This window comes from Equus asinus, chromosome 1 (assembly GCF_041296235.1).
Source record: "Equus asinus isolate D_3611 breed Donkey chromosome 1, EquAss-T2T_v2, whole genome shotgun sequence".
In the NCBI taxonomy this organism is placed as follows: Eukaryota; Metazoa; Chordata; class Mammalia; order Perissodactyla; family Equidae; genus Equus; species Equus asinus.
The window spans coordinates 182,687,443-182,713,609 of NC_091790.1; the positions used below are offsets into that span (position 1 = coordinate 182,687,443).

General features: G+C 38.4%; 1 protein-coding gene across 2 annotated transcripts in view; it reads left to right on the plus strand.

Moving 5' to 3' along the window:
* The window catches only part of SND1 (staphylococcal nuclease and tudor domain containing 1), a 407,603-nt gene that overhangs the window by 161,201 nt on the left and 220,235 nt on the right, over positions 1–26,167 (plus strand). For both annotated transcript variants that reach the window (XM_070512822.1, XM_044754776.2), the window contains one exon: positions 17,192–17,292. In XM_070512822.1, coding sequence (XP_070368923.1) covers positions 17,192–17,292 — 101 coding nt within the window. The remainder of the gene's footprint in view (positions 1–17,191; positions 17,293–26,167) is intronic.

Consider the following 26,167-nt stretch of genomic DNA (forward strand, 5'->3'; position numbering starts at 1 on the left):
CCAATCTGTGTTCATCTTAGATTTTTTTGAACTAAGGTAATGTGGTCAAAAATCAAAATTTTTTCAACTTTCAAAACCAACTATGGTAGGTTTTATTTTATGTTTTAATAAACAGGTCATACTATGTGATGGAATCAGCTAGATTCACTGAAAATGTGAAATCACAGACTTCTACGCTGGGAGGATCTACAGTTTAGAGGAGTTAAGGACAAGGAAACACCTATGTATTAATTGATGGTGTTGAATACTGTTTTAGACAGGATTTGGTCATTTAAGAAGTGTCATAGCTTGTTTCCCCCTTAAGTATTGTGTATTTTATTTCATTAAAAAAGTAAACCTTGGGCCAGCTGGTGGCGCAGCAGTTAAGTGCAGATGTTCACTTCAGCGGCCCGGGGTTCACCGGTTCAGGTCTCGGGTACAGACATGGCACCGCTTGGCACACCATGCTGTGGTAGGCGTCCCACATATAAAACAAGTAGAGGAAAAGCTCAGGGCTAGTCTTCCTCAGCAAAAAGAGTAGGATTGGCAGCAGATGTTAGCTCAGGGCTAATCTTCCTCAAAAAAAAAAATAAACCTTTTAGGATGAGCCTGGTGGCACAGCAGTTAAATTCATACCTTCCTCTTCAGTGGCCTGGGGTTCGACAGTTTGCATGCCAGGTAGGGACCTGTGCACCACTTATCAAGCCATGCTGTGGCTGTCCCACATATAAAATAGAGGAAGATGGGCCTGGATGTTAGCTCAGGGCCAGTCTTCCTCAGCAAAAAGAGGAGGATTGCTGGCAGATGTTAGCTCAAGGCTAATCTTCCCCCAAAAAATAAATAAATAAAATAAAAATAAAAAGTCAACCTTTTATGTTTCCTGAGATTTTAATTCTCTAATTTTAATCTTTATTCCTTTTTTCTTAAATTTCATTTAGCCTAGTTCTTAATGCTTACTTTACTTTCCATTATTCTTAATTTTTTTGAAAATAATGTAGCAATAAAATAGTCTCTTTGTATTTTTATTTTTGATTTGCTCGTATAGATCAACAGGAAGTGTAGCTATCAGTTGGGTAGTTTTGGAGAGAAGCAGAGTCAATAAGAGAAGTTGGAAGTCTCTATCTCTCGGCCTCCTCATGAACTACTCCTTCAGCCCCTGGCATTGTATCATCCATTTATTTTAAGGGTTTAAATTTTAGCTTCTAAAATGACTCAGACTTGGGCTAACCCTGCTAGACTGTAATTCTCTCCAGGCATATAACAGACTTAATTTACTGAAATGACTTAATTTTACTGTGGATTACTATTCTCGTACTTCAGATTTTATTTGCTCTGACATTTAGGATCTAGTCATAACTCTTTCATTGAATTTCTGTTTAAATTGGGGAATTCATATAACTTTACTGAATCTGCTTTCTCTTATATAGTGATATATGCTTGCGCTAGGTGATAACTGTGGCCCCTTTCCTTCTTATTTTAAATACGTCATCCATTTTACTCTAGCCCTTAAAAGCTCAGTTAACTGAGTTAGAATTTTAAAAGTTGTCTTTAATTATATAATAAAAATATTTAAATCTTAATTATTTTTTAAAAAGTAACTTACTAAACAGATGCACTTTTTGTTTTCACTCTTTGTAAGTTAGCCTAATTCCAAATTGTATGAATTTGCCATTTTGTATTGCAGAAGACCCATCTTGCATAACTTTTCGACAGGTTATTTCACTCTTCTGAGAAACTATTATTGTTATAGACGTTGTTAATGTGGTTTCCCCATCACCACAGCCCAGCCACCTCTAAGCAGCTAAAAAAATATTCTCCGAATGTTCAAGACCAGCAAAAATGTAAAAAAAAAAAAAAAAAAAAAAAGAGAGAGAGAGAGAAGCAAAAGAAAAACCTCTCGTAGATGAAGAGTGATTGCTTGATAGATTGTGGAATTATTAAAAATTGGTTATATTCATACTTTTCAGGTTTGAGAGTTGCTTGTTAGACCAATACCAGTTAGGTAGTTCTTCTCCCATGTGCTCCACATCACAGAGTATCTCTAACATGCTTACGAGTTCCTAACTAGACTTTTGAACCCCATACTTTAGCATTGGATGTTTTATTGATTTAATTGCTATATTCTTATGTTTATTGTGATGTTTACTCACAGGAATTTTGTCAGACGTCACTAACAGAATACTCATTTTGTTAGATATGATACAGTAGTTCAATTTATAACCTTCTGTCAGTTATAGCCGTTTCTTATGCAGGTTCTATTTATAAGTGCATCAGTCTACTTAATCTGAACATGCCTATGCATCTTGGTTTACCTTTTACAGAGAAAATAGTATATTATGGACCTATCCTTTCTATTTCAGCATGTAATTAACCTGAAATTTCATTGTTATTCTTTAGTATATGTATATGCATTACTGTTCTGAGTTATATATATATGTGGCATTTTTTCTAATACAGTAAGTTTGAATTCTATTTCCTGCACCTGCTGGTTGTTCTGAAATGAACTCTTTGATTGAGCTTTAGACTATTCTTTTGAGATTGTTTGAGAAATCTCTCCTTAGGGTAGTTTACAGGAAGATCTTGGCCAGTGATTGCAGTAAACTCTCATCTGTAGTTTGAAACCTCAATTGCTGATTTTCTAGTGTTTGGAGGTTGGTGCTTTTGTGTAATCTTGGTGGTTGTATCAGAATGCTCCTCATACTCTCTGGGCATTTTCCCATTACCCTCTAAAGCTGCTAGAAGTTTAGGCTTTGTTCTTCTTTCCCAGGGAATTGTCTGAACTTCTATGGTTATTCTGTAGTGGAGGATATTTTAAAATATCATCACTGGGGCCGGCCCCGTGCCTCAGTGGTTAAGTTCGTGTGCTCTGCTTTGGCAGCCTGGGGTTTCACTGGTTCGGATCCTGGGCGCGGACATGGCACTCCTCATCGGGCCACGTTGAGGCAGCATCCCACATGCCACAACCAGAAGGACCCACAACTAAAGTATACAACTACGTACTGGGGGCATTCGGGGAGAAAAAGCATAAAAAAAAACATATCATTACCATCTTCTTAGGCTGGTCTTAGGATGATCAGATTAATTTATGGCTAAAAAAGTTGTCTAATGAGGGGCCTACCCAGTGGCACTGCAGTTTAAGTTTGCACACTTGGCTGCAGCGGTCTGGGGTTCGATTTGGATCCCCGGCGCAGAGCTACGCACAGCTTATGAAGCCATGCCGTTGCAGGCGTCCCACATATAAATTTAATAAAAGAAGATGGGCACAGATGTTAGCTCAGGGCCAATCTTTCTTAGCAAAAAAAGGAGGATTGGCGGCAGATGTTAGCTCAGGGCTAATCTTCCTCAGAATGAAAAAAAATTATCTAATGAGTAAACCAACTTTCCTGTTCTTGAGATATTATCTCATCTACTAAAAGACACTTTCTTTAATGGCAGAAGCATAAAAATTCTTTCCATGCTAAATTATGGAGGAGAGCTCATTGGGACTTTGTGTTCATTTCTTTACTCCTGTGCCATAGAAGAATTTATCATTAGTTTCTCCACTTTGGACTCTTGGAGGTGAAAGCAGGAGAGAAGTTGGTTCAGCTGATACGAAGAGCATCATATAGAAATTACCACACATGACCCCTCGTGGAGAGATGCATTGCTATGTGTACCAAGGATATATTCAACCAGGCTAAGTAATGAAGATAGGAGCATCGTTGAAACCTGAATTAAGTCTGGTTCATTTTAAGTGAGTGAGTGTCAGCAAGAAAATATGGAAGCAAATGCTGCCGGTAAGAGTTTGGTAAAAGCCTATAGGAATTGTATTTTTTGGAAGAATCTTTCCATAGTTTATAGCTGTATCGCTTGTGGCATCCTCAGCAGTGGCTGTGCTGTTTGTCCTGAGCAGATGGCCTGTTGTGAGGATATTTGCTTTCCTCTGAAGTGCCTGGTTGATTGGTTGATTATTTGGACCATCCCCTGAGACATAGGCACTGAGAGATTTCTTCCTCTTTATGAGAGAGTAGCTTTTAAGAAGGAAAAACGGATTTGGTTGCGGTTCTCTAAAGTGGTCAGATTAGGAGATTAAAATATTTCTCATATGGTTGACTCTGACGGCTTAGTTGTGTTTGTTAATCATTGTTTTTCTGCATATGCCATCAGTTGCGCTCTCAACTGATTCCCAAGGCACTTTCTCTTATTTTGAAAAGTAAGATTTTTATCCTTATAGTAAGTTTTTATTGAAGTGGTTCTCAGTGTACTTTCTCTTATTATGGCTGCAGTCTCAAAAGTATATCTACATGGATAAACAAAATATGGTATATGCACACAGTGTGTAGACTCTGCCATAAAAGGAAGTGAAGTACTGATACATGGAACAGCCTCGATGAACCTTGAAAGCATTATACCAGGTGAAAGAAATGAGACACAAAAGACCACTTATTATAGTTGCGTTTATGTGAAATGTCACGAACAGACAAATCCAAAGCAGTCAGTAGATTGATGGTTGCCAGGGGCTGGGGAAGGAGGGAATGGGAGTGACTGATCAATGGGTAATGGGTTTCTTTTTGGGTGATGAAAGTGTTCTGGAATTAGATACCGGCAATGGTTGCACAGCATCGTGAATATACTAAAACCCACTAAATTGGAGTACTTGAGAATGGTGAATTTTATATTGTATAAATTTTATCTCAAAGATGGAAAGGTACATCTGTATGTTGGCACAATGGCTGGTTAATGAAGGACAAGAAGTACTTGGTGTTTCTTTCTTGATGCTATTGCTGGCTGTTATTTTATCCATTGAGTTAAGTGATGTTGAGAGTGGGGATAGGGGTGGCAACTGAAATGTCCTAGGAGTCCCCTCATTAAAGGAAACGTATACTTGCCCAGTGACTTGCTAATTCATGGAAAGTGCTGTTGGATAATCACCTTTAAGTTCTCATTATTAATGGGGATAGGAGAGGTTTGGTTAACATGCTTGATTGATTCCAATCACTTTTGCATATTTACTATCTTTTACCTAAACTCAGTTTTGAAAATCCTTCTACTCTCCCTCTTTTTGGAAACTAGTTCCTAGTGTGTTGACTAAGTGTAGATAACAAGCCTTATATTTTGAGCTGCTTTGGTATATGCAGGTGTGAATGTATGAATTAAAGCTTTACTAACAGGGGCAGTGACTGAGGAGGCACTTGATTGATACATCAAACGTATTTTACCAACTTTTATCATGTTCTCCAGATTATCTGCTGCTGTGTGTCGTGTTGTATCACCACCAATTCTTGATTTATGATGTCACACCCTTTGCTAATCTATGTATTATATTAAACTATAAAAGAAAACCCCCCAGGTTGACATCAGTTTTTATCGACTGCTGTGATGATTTAGGGGGACAGAGTGAATTCAGTTTGTCACATGGGGAAGTCTGTGCTCCTTGTCTGCTCTACTGATGGGAAAATAGGATCACAGGGCATGAGTTGGGGATGGGCAAAGTCCTTCAGACGTTAGTAGCTCTTGACCTTGGAACTAAAGGAAGAACAGCAGGCTAGTCTGCTGCAGAATGTTGGGGCTTAGTGAATGACCAGTTGGCAAAGTAATATTTTACATCCTTCATCCACTATTCCTTAGCTGTATGAAGGGCTACAGCTAGGTATTAACAACCATCAACCAGTCCTATCAGACTTGTTAGTGACCAGCATGCTGAAATGCAGTTCCTTGTTACGTGACTAATACAGAAAACATATGGCAGGCAGGTGGTGGTGGCAGCATTATTATCAGTGCACAGTGAGATGGCAGTTCATTTGCAGATAGTGATGCCCACCTGCCATGGAAACAGTACACCACTGGGCACCTGGAAGCCCTCATGATTGTGTCCTTCTAACAGGGTTTAGCCTGCCCTGCATAGTCCTTATTGGTTGGCAGACAGTACTGAGTGGTGACCCTGGCCTCAGCCGGGGAGCTGGTGTGATGAAAGAGTCAGCATTGAAGTCTCTATGAGCAGGCCATTTTTTTTCTTGTAAATATATATGTTTTCTTTATATATTTTATTCCAACTAACTGTTAGTTTATTTTTTTAAACTTAATCCTAATTTTCCTTCTTCTAAATGTAATTTAAAACTTTTAATCTCAGAAATTTATGATGTGAAAAGTTGAAAATACCCTATAATTGTTCCTTTGAGGATAAGCCCTTCTAATAATGTTAAGTATATTCCACCAGATTCTGTTTCTATGTGTGACCCTGAATCTTATTCCCACAAGTAGGATTATATTATAGGTACGATTGTGCATTTGCTTTTTTAATTTGGACATGTTTCCGTAGCAGAATGTGTAGATCTCCCTTGTTTCAGCAGCTACAGCATGTTTATTGAGAAGTGCTAGTAATACACTAGTGGAAAATAGCTGTGGTCACTGCCAACTTGGAACTCGTGGGCTAGTGTGGGGTTAGATCACAACTTATAATTATGCTATTATGTTTAATGCATAATGTGCATTTATGTTCAACTTGTACATACATCTTTGTTTCTACAGACTAAATTCCTATAAGTAGAATTGCTGGGTCAAAGGACATCCACGTATTAAATCTTAGTACAGTTGCCAGTTTGCTCCAAAGATGTTCTACCAGTTTAAGTTCCTGTCACATGAAAATTGAAAGTTCATTAGACAAAAGCATGGACAATAGTGATTAAATTCAACTGGAGAACTCGATAGAGGTGGGAAAATTATGATGGGATCAATGATGGAATTCCTACAAAGTGTAGATCTGCGCATGACAGATCTCCGAAGGAGGTCTTTTCCTCATAGAGGGAATGTGTCAGAGCAGAAGACATTCAGAATTATGTGACAATTTTAAAGGAAGTCAGAGAGCTAGGGACTACTCTGTAACACTCTACTACTGCCTCTGAGAAATGGTCAAGCACCCACGTTTAGTTAGACTTGTGGGACCTAGACGTGCAGCTTGAGTTGGTTCTGCTTTTTAGAAAGAAGGAAAATAGACCAAGGTACTTTATATCCGGAGAAAGGTGGAATAATTTATCCTCTGTGACAACCTGAGACTTCTCCTCCTTTATTAATGGGTTATTGGACATGACTTCTAAGTATCATTGCCTTTAGATAATCACCTGTTTTCCTGGGAATGTAATGGAATATCCTCTTCAATTCCTCAAAGAGATTCTGAAATTGGCTGGATTGACATAAGAGTTGTCTGGCCTCTGCCTGCTCATGCTGCTAAGTTATTTCCTTTTGCAGCGTGTGAGTACAATAGCCTAAGCAAAACAATACACACACACACACACACTTAATTGTGGTAAAATGCACATTACATAAAATTTGCCATGTTAACCATTTTTGCATACAGTTCAGTAGTGTTAAGTGTATTCACATTGTCATGCAACCAATCTCCATCTCTCTCTTTCATCTTGCCAAACCGAAACATTAAACAACAACTTTCCATTCCCTCCTCCTCCCAGCCCCTAGCAAGCACCGTTCTTCCTTGTTTCTTTGAGCTTGGCTATTCTGGGTAACTCATTTAAGTGGAATCATATAGTACTTCTTTCTTGTGACTGCCTTATTTCACGTAGCATAATGTCCTCGAGATTCATCCAGGTCCTATCATGTGTCAGTATTTTCTTCCTTTTTGAGGCTGAATAATATTCCATTGTATGTATATATCACACTTTCTTCATCCATTCATTCGTCGGTGGACATTTGGGTTGCCTCCACCTTTGGTTATTATGAACAATGCTGCTATGAACATGGGGTACAAATATCTGAGACCCTGCTTTCAAATCTTTTGAAGTGAATATACCCAGAAGTCAAATTTCTGGATGTTATGGTAATTCTATTTTTAATTTTTTGAAGAACCTGAGCAATATTTCTGCTTCATGTCTCTGATAAGTTAGCAGTGGAAACTGGAGAACTGTGAGTCTGGGAGAAGGCTTCTTTGTACAGATGCCTAGAGCTAGCTTACTTATAAATTTGGACTGTTTGGGATGCAAATGCTGCATTTGACCTAGGTTTCTTGTCCAGTGCTAATCACTTAGTTTCCAAATATGTATTTCTATTTGTGGGCTGGGGAGTTGGCTGTATGCATATATACTGTTTTTTAAAACAGTGAGGGTAAGTCAGAAGAGCTGGATTTGGAGGTGGACGTAGATGCAATGCAGGATGGTCTTTCATCCTTGACCAAAGGGTCAAGGAACTTCGTTTCATTTAGTAAGCCTCTAACTTCTGTGTGCAGTTCAGGGAGAGAGTGGTGTCTCTAAAGGAAGAAAGGCCTATGATGTTCACACCTGACTCTCTCGGAATCTTTTCTTAGCAACAAAACCGAGAATAATTTATGTAACAGAAGAGCTGTATCCTTGGGCTGTTTTTCTTTGTGCCATTGGCAGGCATTCCTTAAGAATTAGTATCTTTTTCTTCATAATTCTCCTTTTAGGTCATGATACACTTCTTTTAGTTCCTTTAGTTAACTAACCTGAATATGTATTTCCTTTTTCTAACTGACTTCTACATGCCAGCTCGTGGGCATGTGGAGAAATGGGTGTGCTCTGAACTTTAGTGAATGCAAGATGACTTTTCTATACTGACTTTGCTCACCCAAGCAATACCTAGCCCCCAGAGCAACAGGAATTTATTGGAACCGTTGGCAGGGTGAATACTTTAGCCCTCACTTTTATTGCTTAGGTTTCCCATTTTGGCCTTTTGGTGAGTGGAGATATTTCCTTCATAGCACTGGCATATATTTGCAGAAAAAATATGATGTAATCTTTTGTTTTCATCCATGTCTTAATAATAGCCCTTTTTTCCCCAGTAATTCTTCTTGGATGCCATTAAGCAAATCTCCTTTCTTCATACCCCTGAGCCTCTTGTGTTAGTTTTATTACTGCTGTTGTTTTAAAGCCTGGGTGACATTGTGTGTATTCTAAACAAAGGCATAAGTATCTCCGTATATTTGTGCTGCTTGTGTGGCTGGAACTCCTCCAGGGAGAGTTCTGGACAAAGTGATTTAATTTCCCCTGACTGCTGCTGACCTTGGAAGTTTTGGACACAGATGACTGTGATTGACACTTGTATAGAAGAGAAAAAAGACCCACACTCAACTTCCATCCTCTAGAGGAAGGCAGTCAGTGGGAGATGGCAGCTCAGAGGAGTAGGAAGAAGAGACATTCAAGGGACCCAAGAGACAGTTTCCAGTAGTGCTTCTGGAGCCCCTGGTATTCTTCATTAGGCACAAAAAGTCTTGCATTAAAATTAGGTATTGGGATGAGTTATACCGTGAGACAGTAATGAGTAACATAATGGTTGGAGCATTAGCACAAACACAGATTACACTTTTTAGATATATTTGTGGGTTTATAAGGACTTAAAAATCAAGAGGATTAATGAAAATGCTGGCAGCAGCAAGGCTATTTTCAAATAATGTTCTCTGTTTTTCTCTGTGATCCTCTCAGATTTACTTGAAATATTTTCAGTTGTCAAAACTGTATTTCCCTAATGATTTATATGTGCCTGTTATTTACCTCTATAATAAACTGCAGTATATTTTCTGGCCATTTTAATGTTATGTTTATTATCAGGTTATCTCTACTTCTAGAAATCTTTGCCAATCTCTAATGACCCCTTATATAAAATATGTTCAGGTATGTTTGTGGTTCTCATAACCTGTGTATGCTTCTAATTAAATATTTAGCAGACTCAGTGTTTTTCAGGGAGTAGTGATGTTCTCTTAAATGAATGCCTAATGTCAGATAGAGACTCTTAGCATCTCCAGGGGCCCCATATTAAGCTGGATTTTACGTTTCCCCTCGAAACAGATAAAAGCATCTGCCTGTCCAGCAAGGAGTGGAGGATAAGGGGTTCATTTTGTCAGAAATCCATCAAGTAAGAAAGCTCCTTGACTTTGTGCTTAGAGAGGTTTGTAAGCACTGTAGGTTAACATTCCACTGATGAAAATGAAATGTGCTCAAAACAGTTCTGACTCTGTGGGATAGAGTTTGGAAGGGTGATTGTAGATAGGAGAAAGCAACATAAATCATGTGAATTAAACAACCAGTCTTAGCACCTAATTACAATGATTTGTAAGTGGGTGTTACAGAATACATCTAGGCTAGATTGGAGAGGTAGGAAGGGAATGGTGGTTTATGTCTCCTTATCTTTTCAGTGTAGATGTATAATTTTTATTCAATGTATTTGTGAAAGTTGAGCTCAAAGATGTGCAAGTGGAACATATAAATTTTAGCTTTTGATTGTGTTTATAAAAATAAATAGTTCACATCTACCAATAGCACATTTTCTTTCCAAAAATATCAATACTCAGCAGAAGCATTAATCATGATTACAAAAATAGATATTTCTTTAACCCGAGTTTCTAGTTACCATCCATCCCTTAGAATAAATTTCAGATACTAAGGTAAAGAATTATAGAATTATGTCAGCAAATCATGAATAAATAAAATCCAGGCATTGAATTGGTAGAAGTCACTGGAAAGCATCTTTATCAAACTATTAAACAAAATATATTCTTACAATGGTAGTTACAAATTAGGAGGATTTATTTCCCTTTGTACAAATTTATTCTCACAGCCGAAATTGTTTTTTGCAACTGAAACATAAATGGCTTATCTTTTTAGTCTAGTCGGGTAATAGATTTTTAAAAGATAAAGAGAAACATTTTATTATTTTATACCTAGTTTTTCATACTGTCTTTTCATATTTGATTTTAAAGTGTTTACAAGGATTCATAACATATAAGACAACAAAAGTTCCCAGGACAAAATAAAGTTGGAACCACAAAAGGTAGGATCATACAATAGAGGAATGAGGCTAAGACACTTGGGCCACAACAGGTAGTCTAGGCGTGTATAGTCCAATATGGTGACCATCGTCATATGTGGCTGTCGAGCACTTGAAACATGGCTGGTTCAAATTGAGGTGTGCTGTACCTGCAAAATACACACGGAGTTCCAAAGACTTCACGTCAGGGAAAGAAAATAATCTCAATACTTTTTTTACATTGGTTATGTGTTGGTATGATAATGTTTGGGATATTTTCAGGTAAATAAGAAATATTATTAAAAATAACTTCATCTGCTTTTTCCTTTTTAAATGTGAACATACATATGTTGTTCTCATTTGTGACTCTCATTGCTTTTTTTGTCACCCCGTGCTGCCTGGGAGGAGGTGAGAGCTAGGTACCTCCCTAAGCACTTGTCCCTGACTGGACCGCTTAGCTCAGAGGTGAGCCGAGAGCCTGCCCAAAACGGGACCAGGAGGCTCTGCGGCAGTTTATCTTGAAGCTCCTCCTGTATCTAGATGCGTGGATGACTGAAGTGTGTTTCAAAACTTTAAATGTATATCTGTCTTATGTTTTTAGAGTAATTACATGAGGTGCTTTTTAGCAAAGAAAAATATCAAGAATATTAAACATTAAAGAGTATTATGGAAGGTCCAGTTATGTCCAGAGCAAACAGAATGTTGATCTCTTTGTTCGCGGTCTTTCTAATTTAGTGAGGCGAGGCGCATCCTCCCACAACATCTCTACTTAACCTGTTAATTGAGATGATTCCCCACACTCTGCTTCATTTATCTTTGGTAAATAAAATCTCCAATAACTGATACCTGCAGAATTAATCTGGAAAATGTCTAAATAAATACTAAATAGTGTATCATTCTTTAAAATAAGCCCTACTTATCTCTAAGTTGGGATGAATATGTATGAGGTATATTCTTGTTTGCTACGGCTCCTTAAGGAGAAAAGTGTATTTAATTGAGTCTTTTTGTCTAATGATTTCAGCAGTCTCATGATTTAAGTCAGCATGCATCTTATTCATGTGTATGTGTATGTATGCTTGTATTTATCTCACAGATACTTATTTAGCACTTACTTTGTGCCAGGCTCTCCTCTAACAAAATCTGTCTATCTAAAAATAACTGACACATAGAGTTTACTACCAGTCAGCCCTTCTCTCAATGCATCAGGTATTTTAATGCATTTCTTCTTATAAGAGTGAGACAAGCAGAGTTATCCATGTTAAACTGAAGCACAGAGAAGTTAGCTGACTTATCCAAGTTCACACAGCTCATATGTAGAGTTGCTGGGGACCAGACTTTGCAGCCTGGTGGCTCCAGAGTCCACGCTCTTATCTAAGCTATGTAAAATATTTTATTCTTACCTTTATCTCCCAGCTGCATTAGCCAGACTTGCCCAGATGATGTTGTCATTTCTGTGTCTGGGGTGCACAGAAGCTTTCCATAACTACCTGGAAATTCTATCATGAGAGTGACGGTCATGTAAGAGCTTATTTTGAGAGGCAAGGTATTTATTACAGCTCTTAGTGAATTGATGATTGGCCGTGTTGAATAGTGGTTGGGATTATATGGTAATTATGCAAAACAGCCTCACATAACAGCCCTAGTTACACTAAAGCTAAACTCAGGCTGTGGCCTGAAAATGTTGTGGGTATGCAGTTGTTTCTCTCCCTCCCTTAGCTTTTATGCAGATTTTGTCATTTTGTTATCATCAGCAATGATCATAAAGTCTATGAAGTTCTTTGGTTTGACACTTTTCTAGTAATTAATTTTATGAAGAATATCCATACATCCTCAGAATTCCTTAGTTTTGTTATACTAAACTGCTTCCAGACTTTCTAAGAGATTGAGATATAAATTTGGTCTTAAGTTCTCATCTTAGTTCCTCTGAAGGGTCCTTGAAATTGCTTTCAAGGAAAATTCCACAATTTAATGGACCAAGGATGAATCAGATTGCCTGCTACCTTTTAATACCCTCTTTGGGAAACAAATAATATGGGAAGTTTTATATATATTTATAAACCTTGTCTAATCTTTTATAGGAATGGCTTTGACTTAAACTTTATCCCAATTTCAAAATACTACTCCCCTTCCCCATGCTTTAAATTAGTGTATTTTTGTTATATAAAACAGCAGAATGGTCAATGGCTTGACAAAGTGGTAGTAAGAATACTTAACCTCATTTCACCTGTCCTTCAGAATTTTATGTCTGAAAGTGTTCCTGATTACATATCTTTGTTCATGGAACAGATATTTACTATATAAGCCCCTGCTGTACAGGGCCTTTGACAACAGTTTCAGTGAATAAAAGACCTGGTGTCTCCTGGAGCTTACACTCTGTGTGTTCCAGTTTATAGTAAATGTAAGGTAGGAATTATGAAGGTCTAAGAAAACACTGTGTAGTATACCGGGTCTGGCTAAGTTATCTTCTAGAATTCTGGAGCTCAGTGACGCTGCAAGGTTCTAGTCTAGTGCTGTCATTTTCCAGGTGAAGAAAAAGTGAGAACCAAAGATGTGATATGACTCATTTGTAAGAGAATGACAGGTGGAACCAAGCAAGAGCCCAGGGCTCCTTGTAGTCATTGTTGTAAAGAGGGATCAGGCCCTGCCATTGTGTGATGTATATGTAAAATACTTGTATACCAAACATTCCAGGAGTTTCTTTGCTTGAAAAATGAGAAACACATCTGCATTAACCGATTGCTTCTCTTTAAGGCATGCCCTTCCACATATGCTTACCCACAAGCACAAAATTCAGGTTATCATTTATTCAGATGAAGACATTGGCAAGATTTGCAGTTAGTTTAATTGAAACTGTTTAAACTATAGCTTTTCTTCAGGTGATTGACAAGTCAGTGATGAGTATCTAGAGATGAAAAACTCCAAGATAGGGGAACAGATCTCAGAATCCACAGGAGAGGGACATAAATGCTAATTACACACTGACTTTAATTCCTGGTTTGTCATAGCTGCCTGCAGGTGTGTGTCTTGGCTGTGGGCTATTCTTAGGGCCTCATTTGTATTTGAGATTTTCTTTAATAATGTTGCCTCCCCATTGAGCTCCTTACTCTGACTTATTTTCAGTTCTCTTTCTCTAGATATAGGAAAAAATGAATTGGAGATGAATGTAGTTATCAGTTCTTTGGTAACTGAAGATTAAAGTTTTTTTTTTTTTCTTGTCTTCCTATTGATTTCCTTGGAAGACAGTTTTGGGATAGCCTGTCTTTTGGCCTTCTGGACTGGAAGATGAGATGCTCAGGTGTTCATTTTTGTTTGTTGTTATCGTTACCCCCCATCATCGTCACCACCACCACCATTACTCAAGCAGCCTTCTTGATAAATTAGCACTCTCTCTGGGTAGAGAGCTAATGTTGACTCTGTGCAATATATTTGCACTGAAGAGCCGCTGTCCTACTCCTGTCTGCTGAGGAGGCAGCTTGGCATTGGCAGGTGCAAGGTAACCTTGAGATTCACGTAGTTTATTTTTAAGCAGAGATGAATTTTGTTCCCTGGTACTAGAATTGAGGGCTTGAGTGTGTTAGATGAATTGAGTGAAAACACAAAGATATGTGGACCTCTTTCTTCATCTCTACGTACTTTTCAGCTTCCCACTGAAGGCCCCAAATTGGACCATACCCTGTGGCTATGGCCCTTTTTAAACTTGGCCCTGAGTTACTTACATTCCGTGGTGTGGGTGCCCTTGAGGTTTAGCTTCTGTACACTGTTGACTTCCTGTGTGATTTTGCCATGACTCCAGCAGATATCCAGGTGCTTTCCTGGCCCTCTTCCTGCTCCCGTAGCTTAGTTGTAGGACCTTGCCAGAGGAGAGTTCCAGGGTGTAGCAGCATAGACAACAAGGGGAGAACTTCTTCCCCTCTGGGGATGTGAGTCAGCCCTGCTCGTTTCTTTGTGGGTACACCTCCCATTCCTTGCCCTGTCTTTGGCCTGTAGTAACTCTAGCCAGCTGCATAGAGGGAAACTATTAAAACCTCTTTGTTGGAAGTACTTGTTGTTCCATCCCATCCCCACCCCCACCCTCAGGCTGATCACATTCCTCACATTTACCCATCTCCTTAGCTTTAGACAGGTGAATAAGACTGAGCAATAATTTCAGTGAACACATCTCACTTGAGGAGTCATCTTTATATTTTCTTCTCTTCTATGTTGTTGTATTATGACAGTACTTCTCATAAGATAGATTTACCTTACCGTGTTAGCCCTTAATTGGCTTTCTCTCTAATATGGCTCCTTGTTGCTTTTAAAATCTTGATTAGATGGAGTAGTCAAGTGAGTGATGTGACAGTTAAAATTTTGAGGCAGCTGTCCTTTTCATATTCGTTTTTAAAATGAGTTTTTGAGGAACAGACAGTTTGAAAGGATTTTAATGGTGCTCACCAGCAGTTTGGCTGAACTTGATGCTTGTGCAATATGCTGCCTTTAACCTGATCAGTGGAAACTAAAGATGTGTTTAGAAAAGGGGATTCTGGACTTTCAGACTGTGGGAAGGGCTTCAGGCTGCTTGACCCAACATATCTCTTCAGTACAGGTGTGTAAACCTTGACCATGACCAAAACCAAGTGTATTACTTAATTTTACAAAATAGACCCTGTATGTTTGCGAAGGAATATCATATATTTGTTTCTAATACATAAACATGTTTATCTTAAAAAGTTTCATAATGAAAGAGCATTGCTCAGTATGTCTATATCCATATATTTAGTGCATATAATAGGATTAATCAGCTTTCCTATTTTAGGCTCCTAACTTCCTAACCTATTTATATATATATCCTTTCTTAATTTAAAACCAGAGGTTCTTTAGTCCATTCTATCCTTGTTTTTTTTCAAAACTTCCTTACTCCAACTTTGGTAATGGGTATTGTTAGCTGTGTCGTTTTGATGCACATACTGTGAAACCAGTCCCAGGCATCTTTGTGATTGTTATCTTGTTTGTTCTTCTTGATAGTTCTTAACTTGGTCCTTGAGAACTCATGGCACAATGAAATTTGCTGAATTTCTATAGAGGCATTTTATATTTTTTAAAAGCAGATTTCAAAGGAGTCTGAAAAGGTTAAAGAACTGCTCTGCCATAATGTCTAGAAGTCCTGCGGGAATGTTGCAAACCTTTTCTCTGTCGAGTATAATTTCTGTGGTCCTGAAATGTTCAGCCATTAGCCTTTCTCTTTTAGTGTCAGTCGTCTTTTGTTTGTTTCTTTCTTTCTTAAACTTTATTTTTTAGAGCAGTTTTAGGTTCACAGCAAAATTGAGCAGAAAGTACAGAGAGTTCCCATATTCCCCCTTGCCCTAGCACATGTGCTTCCTCCCCACTATCAAAAATTCCTCACCAGACTGGTACGTTTGTTATAACTGATGAACCTGCGCTGACACATCATCACCCAGAGTCCATAGTTTACCTTACGGTTCACTCTTGGTGTTGTACATTCTGTGGATTTTGACAAATGTATAATGACATGTATCCATCACTGTAGTATGATACAGGATAGTTTCGCTGCTGTAAAAATCCTCCGTGCTGTGCCTGTTCATCCCTATCTCGTCCCCTAACCCCTGGCAACCACTGATCTTTTTACTGTCTTCATAGTTTTGCCTTTTCTAGAATGTCATAGTTGAAATTATACAGTATGTAGTTTATTGATTGGCTTCTTTCTCTTGGTAATATATAGTTCAGATTCCTCCAAGTTTTTTCGTAGGCTGATAGCTCATTTTTTTTTAGCACTGAATAATATTCTGTTCTCTTCCATTCACCTCCTGAACGACATGTTAGTTGCTTCTGAGTTTTGGCAGTTATATATAAAGCTACTGTAAACATTCATGTGCAGGTTTTTGTGTGGACATAAGTTTTCAACTATTGGAGCATATGGCTAAAGTATCTTTAGTTTCGTACAAAACTGCCAAGCTGTCTCTCAAAGTGGACGTGCTATTTTGCATTCCCACTAACAACGAATGAGAGTTCCTGTTGCTCCACATCCTTACCAGCGTTTCGTGTTGTCAGTGTTCTGGATTTTGGCTGTTCTAAAGGTTTATAGTGGTACCTCATAGTTTTAATTTGCATTTCCCCAATAACATATGATGTGGAGCATTTTTTTGTATGCTTATTTGCCATCTGTATGTCTTCTTTGGTGAGATGTCCAAGTCTTTTGCCCATTTTAGAATTGGGTTTTTCTTAATGTTGAGATTTAAGAGTTTTTTGTATATTTTGGATAACGGTCCTCTATCAGATAAAGCTTTTTTAGATATTTTCTCCCCATGTGTGTTTCAGCTGTGTTTGAGTTGTTGCTTTTTAAAATCTTAGACCCAGAAAATCAAACTGAGTGAGATGATATTTCACACTCTGCAGGCCTGTATGGCTGCTAGTGAGCTATGTTGCAGACTCCAAACCTTACTTAACTCCCTTAATTCTTCGTTTTCAGGTCAATGTGACTGTGGACTACATTAGACCAGCCAGCCCAGCCACAGAGACGGTGCCTGCCTTTTCAGAGCGTACCTGTGCCACTGTCACCATTGGAGGAATGTGAGTGTTTGGCTGGCAGGGACTTAGCCGTGGCTGAGTTCTCTCCTCATTCAGCTCTCACCTTCTGTTCATCCTGATTGGCTTTCTGTTGCTTGACACAGTGGTTTATAATTGTTATGTGCCTGTGTAGCACTTTCTGTTTGCAAAGTACTTTATAAGCACTCATTAGCTAATGATATACTTTCATTATCATTATTATTTAAGATTTATTGGGCTCTGTGTACTTGGCACAACGTAGCATACATTATTACTGTTAATAATGCCATTTATTGAGTGTCAATCAAACCCTAGGTACTATCCAAAATTAGTTAGATTCTCTGCATAATAGTTTAGGAAGTTCAATTATAGACCAAAAAAAGGGGAGAAAGAGAGGTTAATTGGGCATTTTCTTTGTGTAGACATATGTAATCGGTAAATGATGGCTCTTCCTCTACTGTGCTACCTGCATCCTGGTTATATTCCAGAGTCTCTTCGGAGCTTGGTTGATGAACAGTCTTTCAAGGGAGGTATCTGATGGGGGAAAGAGGAAGCCTGCTGGGCCATGCTTCCACAGTAAATATTAAAACAATCAGTCAGTCCCCGGTAGCAGTTCTTACTCTGCATAAAATATACCAGCATGCTAATTGTTTCCTTCTCTTTAACAATCTTAAATGCTATTTACTACCAAACTGGTATTTTTCTTTTGTTTTAAGGGGGCATGGTAGAGGGGAAGAAAAGAATAGCTTTCTCATCAAACCAGGGATTGTCTTATTGAATGTACAATGAAACCCGTCAGGAAAAAACACCTCTAAGCTACAGCATCCCTCTGAAAGTAAAGAGGATCTTGCAGCTCATTTACCTTCCAGAAACTCTCCTCCAGACGGGGCCCTTTTTCCCTCATTTGTGCTGTCACATTTGGAAATAAGTATTTTTAGCCACTGTTAACACTCCTGTATTAACGTTCATGAAACAATCTGAGACTTTGTTTTTGCCAGAGGAACTCAATGTGGGCTTTTGTTGTCATTATCTTAACTCCATTATAGGCATCCAGTGTTTTGATAGAAGGAGAGTCTTGACAAGTCAGATAACATTTTTGAAATGGGAGAAACTGGGAAATATTTTGGTCATTCTTGCCTAACGTGTATAACTTGCAATAGTGATTGTTACCAATTTGTCACCTCTTCCTAGGAGCTTGATGTGTGCTTCCCTGCCATGGAGAGCTGGAAAGTTAGGATTCCCCTCTATTAAAATTTTAACTGTTGCAAACAAAGAGTCCTCTCAGTAGATAAGTGCTCCTTCGATCTAATTACTGGTCAAAACAGTATCATCACCGTGAAAATGCACATCTTTATTTTTGGTAGATGCCTTCCATCCATGTTTATCTAACAATCCATTAGAGTGGATTTTTTTTCATTTGGTTACCACTGAAGGATATTTTTAAAGTAAATTTACACTTCTTAAAATTAGATGTTCCGGGAGTGTTCTATAGGAGTTTTTTTTAAAGGACAATTTGAGACAGCTGGTTTAAAATTTTTTCCAGAGTAGGATGTCATGGCCATGCTCCATGTCATGAAACCTTGAGGTTTCAACTGCAGTGAACTTGGCTTTGACTAAGATTATTCCTTCAGCCTCATCTGCCTTTCTGCAGAGGTAGGTGACTCTCTGTTCTAGCTAAGGTTTTGGTTAGTTTCTCAAGTCTTGGTAAGAAGGTGTCAACCCTTTTATCAACTTGGGCAGTTAACAGCAGAAGTGAATTGTTCTTAATTGACGACATAGACTATCTGTACTTCAAATTTATGCCAGAGATGGTAACCTTGACCTTTCTGCCTCCCAGTTCTTGTAATTGGATTGTAAGAAATATTATTTCTGTATGATTTACCAAAAAGTATTTAGCTTGGATTAGACCAGCCTGGAAGGGTATCTGGGAAGTTTTGAGTTTCCTCATAGATTTATTTCTTCGAAACTAGACTTTGTGAGTAAACTGCTGGGCTGCAATTGGAAGAAATATAAGGATTTAGTGATACTGTTGAGAACAACCCTCACTAGACAGTCAGCTCCTGAAGATAGGGATTTTTGTCTCTTTTATTCCCTGTTGTAGTCTTAATATTCAGCATATGGTAAGAGTTCAGTAAATTTGTGAAAAATTTGTTTACTGTATTGCACAGTGTACCTTTATGAAACGTAACAGAGAGTACTTAGATGTCTCATTACCTGGGTTAGCTGTTGCTTTTGAACTACAGGTGTGTTTTTGTCTCACCAATATTGATAAACTTTTATCTGATAGTTTTCCTCCTTTGTTTGGTCATTGGAAGGGCAGTGCTAAAGAGAGTACATCTCTGGGAAGTGTACCTGGTATCATGCCTTTCATGTTCCAGTCTTACAAATAGCTTCTCTTTATTTTCCCTTTGCCTTGATTTTGTATTTATTTCCTTTTTCCTAATGATACTTAAATCATTACAAATAATATTTTAGAAATGTTGAGGTATTAATAAAAATGTCCAAATACTCAGCTTATATTCAGAATTAAGGTGTAATAAAAGCCTTCTATCTACTTTATTGGTTAATTATTCAAAAATATTGCCTTGAGTAGTGAGATTTAAAAAATTTTTTGTAATTTCATTTTAAACACAGAAATGCACATACATTCCCAAATCTTTGATGTGTGGATAGCATGGATCAACTAGTTGATATCCTGGTGAATTGCATAACTACTTCTTTGGAGCGAGGGCTTAAAAACACTAATTATGGAACCCTAGATTTTTGTGATTTACATCCCTCTCATCTGTTATAACTGTACTGCTCATACTTATTTTGCAGCCATTTTAAAGCCATTCCTCCCATTAAACCTTTTTAAAGTATTCAACTATTTGCATAAACACAATTCTTTTTGTGCTCATATTTCAATTATTAATATAATATTTAATGAAGTACATAATTAAAATAACAAGTACAAGCAGTATAAATAGATCTGGGGACAGAAACCAGTGCTGCAACAGGTTGGGACAGAAGTGCACAGGTGTGTCAGAGGGGCCCTCAGTCACTCTCACTGGCATCAGCCCATAGGTTTTGCTAAGGTCATAGAATGTGCGCATCAGTTAAGGGAAGGTTAGTTAGGAGAGCTTCTGTAATAGTGCATTGCCTCTCTCAAATAGAGTTTGTTCAAGCTCTGCTGTAGAATTAAGAAACGATCCAATCCGGGGCAGGCCCCGTGGCCGAGTGGTTAAGTTCGCGCGCTCCACTGCAGGCGGCCCAGTGTTTCGTTGGTTCGAATCCTGGGCGCGGACATGGCACTGCTCATCAGACCACGCTGAGGCAGCGTCCCACATGCCACAACTAGAAGAACCCACAACGAAGAATATATAACTATGTACCGGGGGGCTTTGGGGAGAAAAAGGAAAAAATAAAATCTTTAAAAAAAAAAAAAAAGAAACGATCCAATCCAAATTATGTCTGTCATCACCTGTGGGTTGATATACCTCCACATAGACCTTCATAGCATCTAGTCACTTTCCCATTATTCAAGACGTCAGCTGGGATTCTCCAACTCCAGAAGAGTTTCTCTCAAGCTGCTCATTCCAGGGGAATGAAAGAGGCAGATGAGATGGAGTCTCTTACAGGGTTATTTCAGAGCAGACTATTAAGTATATTTCATATGCCAAAGTGTGGAAATTGGCTGTGTCCTCGATAAGGTTCAGTCTAGTCCCTCTCTGTTTTTCCTGTTGATGTATGGGAGGGAATCAAGTCCCAGGATCTCTAGGAGGCGTCTCTGTTGTGACACAGTCTTCAGCTCCCCATCTCTTGCCCTCTGGGGACTCAATGAAAACGAGGTTCACCATTCCTCTAATAGATTAACAGTTTTTTCTTGATTAACTTCACTGTGGAGTTGGCAAGAGTTGTTATCTGTTAATCAAAACAGTTTAAATAAAAAATAAAAAGATCAAACTTTGAGTTGTTTTTCGTTCTCTGGCTCCCAGGTTGGGAATTAGCTGATCCTTTTAGGCCTAGTTTGTGATGTGAAGCTGTCAAGATGGCGCTTCCTGTTAATTACTTTTTATTGTATTTAAGACAGTTAAATAACTCTTCTTGTGATTTAGTCTTCTATGTAATTAGCTTCAGTGATTAAAATCTCATTCTTTCGTTATTGCCAGGGCCTTCTTGTGAGCAAGATTTTTCTGGGGTGACCTTTACTTGTGCTGGACTTCCCAATTACTTTGAGCTCCAATTTGGCAAACCCGTATAATCTGTTAACTGGTTGCTCATGTCTTTCTGCATATCACATTTTCAAAGAAAGACATTAAAAGAAAATCTCACGTTTATAAAGGGGCACCTTAAATATATAACTTAGGATCAGGCCTTGCACATACATGCTCATAGTTACCACCTCCGCACCCCTATCCCTGGAAAATTGTCACATATCCAGTAGATACAGTGTCTCTAAGGTGTTTCCCCAATGCTCCCATTATGTGAAACGTTTCACAGTAATCGGAGACACTAGACTTGGCCCATTTTGGGAAAGTGAAAGAATGGCACAGAGATGGAACTATGGAATAGGAACAGTTGGAAAATGCCTGTTTATTTTCCACACAAGGTCACTGTTTTTGGGGGAAGTGATTTATTTTTTTGTAGCAGGGCTTCTTGAAATGTTGTTTCAAACCCCCCCCCCCCCCCAACCGTTGCCCATCTTTTTTCTCCCTCCACATGATCCATGCAAAGCCGTTGCACTTCCCCTTGATGCCTGTACCAGCACGGGGCCTTGCTACCAGAGGAGTTGTCCAACATGTCCTAGGCTTGGGAAAGTTCCCTCTTTGTTGTAACGATTGTCGTCCAGCGCCTCAACGCCACCTTTATGAACATCCTTTGCTTCTCTTTGGATTCTTCATAGATAGAGCTTGTCTTCATTATATTTATGTGAACCAGACTCTCATACTTGCAAGGAATGAGACCTTTTCGGCTTCTTTTTTCTTTTTCATTGGTTCCGGTTTACAGGGATACTTCTTTGCTCAGCTGTTCTGTTAGCGGCTGAAGCATGAGGTTAGGTCTTGTCCTTCTAGAATAATCCTTTTCTAATCCTAGTTTGATTTTCTCAACCACAGTAAAAATAAGTGTCATACATTCTCCAGCATTTCTGGCTTGAGTTCTGTAGCTTTAAGGCTTTCACTGTCAGGCCAAACCTCCTGGCTGTCAGAGTTTTCAAATCTTAAAACATGCTAATATCTGACTTTCAAGCTAACCATAGAAGAAAGCAACCTCTTGAAACCCTGTGTTCTAGCCTAGTGTCCTTACTTAGAGTGGCTTCCACCATCTTGAAGGTGCTTTTTCAGCACTTAAGTGCAGAGGCAATATTAATGTCAGTCACTCGCCTAGGAGGGAGGGTCTGGGTGGTAGCCGACCCTTTTCTCCACAGAGTTATTGCTTACACTTCAGCAAATTGAGATTTTTTTCTTTTTTTCACCCTTTTCCTCCTTTGAAGGAAAAAGGAAACACCAGGATAACAGCTTCCCTCTCCTTTAAATTATAAACACTTGACCAACCCCCACCTCTAAAAAGAGCACCTTAGGTTGTTTTCTGGAAGTCATAGGCTGCTTGATTTATATAATTGTACTACTTCTGCTATATTGAGTAGTAGCAGTATGCTGTCCACCATTCTGAGGACATTAGACGTATCTGTGATAGGCCAGTCTCATGGCCGAGTAGTTAAGTTCCCGAGCTCTGCTTCGGCGGCCCAGGGTTTTGCCAGTTCAGATCCTGGGCACAGACATGGCACTGCTCATCAGGCCATGCGGAGGCGGTGTCCCACATGGCACAACTAGAAGGACCTACAACTGGAATATACAACTATGTACGGGGGAGCTTTGGGGAGGAAAGGGGGAAAAAAAGAAGATTGGCAACAGATGTTAGCTCAGGTGCCGATCTTAAAAAAAAAGATTCATTGAAAAATTCTTTTAAAAAAGTATCTGTGGCATTTAGTTTAGAATACCTTGGAAAGAAGGAGTTGAAAACTATGCTTGTTTCCTGCTGGCTCAAGTATAGCCACTGTTTGAAGAGGTCCCAAAAAGCATTATAAGTAGGAATTTGGCTGTTGCAGAGGGTTCAGGGTGGAAGTCAGGAAAACACTGAGTTTCAGACAGATCTCTCTCTCTCTCAAGTATTTTGTGGCTGTCCATCTGCGGGAATCTCATGCTGCCAAGACATTTTTTTAAAGACCTCTTGCTTTCAGATTATCTCTGTATGGAAGTTCAAGGATCATACAAATCAGCAAAATCCTTTGCTGAGCTGTGTGTTTTTTCTTTCCCTTTCTTGATTCTTTTTTCCCAATATTGAGTAGGATGTCAGGTGGTGGGTGACTTAATGTTTACTGAGCTGATTCTTGGGAAGCTCCGTCTCATCACTTTCCCAAAGTATACCATGGAGAGCCTGGGACAATGTGAGACTTTTCTCCAAATAATGGGAACTGATCGTAAGGGAGAAACATTCCAGAATGTTTGGAAATACAGAGAAGTGTGTTCAAAATAATCTAAGTTGGAGGCCCTGTTTGAAACAGTGGAAATGCTCTCCATTCTGATTTCTCTGGGCCCTCACTGCAGTCAGTGAGAGACTGGGCCCTACAAGGGGACAGCTCGCTGCTTCTGGAGCTGCCTAGTAAGAACAATAGGTTTCTGTGTTTAGTCATTTAACAAATATTTGTTGAGCACGTACTCAGTGCCAGGCACTGGGATGTAGCAGTGAACAAAGCAACAAACAGTTCCACATGGTGAGGCTCATTCTTGGATTTCTTGCCTCTGGTTGCTGAGACCTCAAGAGTCCTTGTAGATTCATTCACTGGCTTTGCCACCCACAGAAACTTGTTTATGTAGATTTTTACTTCAAGAAACACTAGTGACTTTATTTAAACAGGACCGAAAGAGGTTCTTTCCTATTCATCTTTTGCCAGGGACTTTAAGAGACTTGAACACTCAGAAGAAGGTTAAAATATAAACCAAAGATAATCCCTCTTGTATCCTTATTTTTAAATGAGTCAATAATTTAACCTGTCAGTAGACAAAATGAAATGTTCAAGTGACTACCCATGGAAGTGCACCTGTCCCTTTCCTCCTCGCATTTAGTTCTTGGGTCATTCATGCTGGAGGAGCTCTGTGGATCCTGACAGTTCTCCACAGTTCCCATCCTGCTCCCTGTTCTCTTACGAATCTGACAGACCACTTACTTTCCTCCCGCCTGACCTGGTGGAGGCATAGACATCAACTTGCTAACTGTGTCTGCTTTTCACTTTTTTTGCATGGTTATCCTTAAAACTTTGTAAATTAACACTACTAATTTTTAAATTCTTAGCTTTGAACAGTATCTATCTACTTCCTCATATAAAAGATGAATATTTTTGAGTATTTGTGCCATTACTGCCCCTCGAACCCCTAATTTCATTATATTATTTTTGTTTACAATGGTGAACTTTATAATGTTCACTCTTTTATAATGTACTCTTATTAACAGAGTAAGTGAACTCTGAAAGATTAGGAAATTAGAATGCTTATTCTTTTTTCTTTCTACTCCCTCCTTTTTAAAAAGTTTTGTTTTTGTATTAGCAAGATTTATAACGTTTATTGCATTTCTTTTCTGTCACTGTAATTGTCTTTTAAGCTTTGATTATAAGTTGATCCTAAAAATTTAACCCAACCCCATGCCCATAGCAGTTGTAACTGCCTAAGTGTTACTGTTGGACCAAGAAGTATGATCGTGTGATTAGACCTATAGAAAAAGAAATCCTGTGTCATTAAATACCCAAAGAAATGTTAAATTAATTCTGCGTGTGCACCCCTCTCTGTATGTCTGTATGTCTGTCTATGTTTCTTTTTCCCTTTTGGACTTCATCATATGCAGCTACCACTTGTATCTCAAGCCATTCTTTTTGTGATATTTCTTTTCATTTGGAGAAAAACGTTGGTTTTTCATGTGTGGGTGGTAAAATTTCTGAATTCCTGCATGTCTGAAAACATCTTAATTTTACTTCTGTTCTTGATTGTTAGTTTAATTATAAAATTCTAGCTTAAAAATTACTTATTTTACCTGAAAACTTTGAGGGCATTGTATTGCTTCATCAATGTTGATGAGAAATTGAATTTCCATTTCGTTAAATATAACACCTTTTTCTGGCTCTGTAAGATTTTACAATTTTCTGTTTATCTTTGGTTTTCTGAAATTTTATTAAAATATTTCTAGTCATGTGTGTGTTTTTCCCCTGCATACTCAATAGGCTTTTTAAATCTGAACACCCATGTCTTTAACTCGAGGAGATTTTTTTTCCTTTTACTTGAATTATTTTGTTTTCTTTCTTGCTTCTGACTGGAAATTCTGTCGATATTTTATCTTATGTTTCATATTTCTAACTCCCATTTTTTTAAAGACCTCTTTTGCATTTTGTTCTACATTCAAGGAGATGTCTTTAACGCTATTTTCCCACTTGCTTAGCCAGCCAGCCGTGCATATTGACTCATTTTCATTCATTCCTACTCCCTTATTCATTCATCTCACTCATTCATTTACTTAGTCGTTTGTTCATTTATTAAGTATTTATAGAATGCCTGGTATGTACTAAGCAGGGATATATTGGAAGTCCTAGGACTGAAATGACTTGCGGCCCCATGAAATTTACAGAGACTATTCTCTTCATCTAGCCTATTTTATTTTGCTTATTTCAGCTCTCATATTTAATTTTTTATTGTGTTCTATTTTAATAGCATCTAGTTCTTAGTCTATGAATACAATATTTTCTCTGATATCTGAGAACATTTTTTAAAAATAAAAAACCCACCCTCTTCCATTGAATTATCTGTTTCCCCCATGACTAAATAGTCTTTATTTTGTTCCTTTTCCTAAGTCCTCAAGTATTTTGTGAACCTCG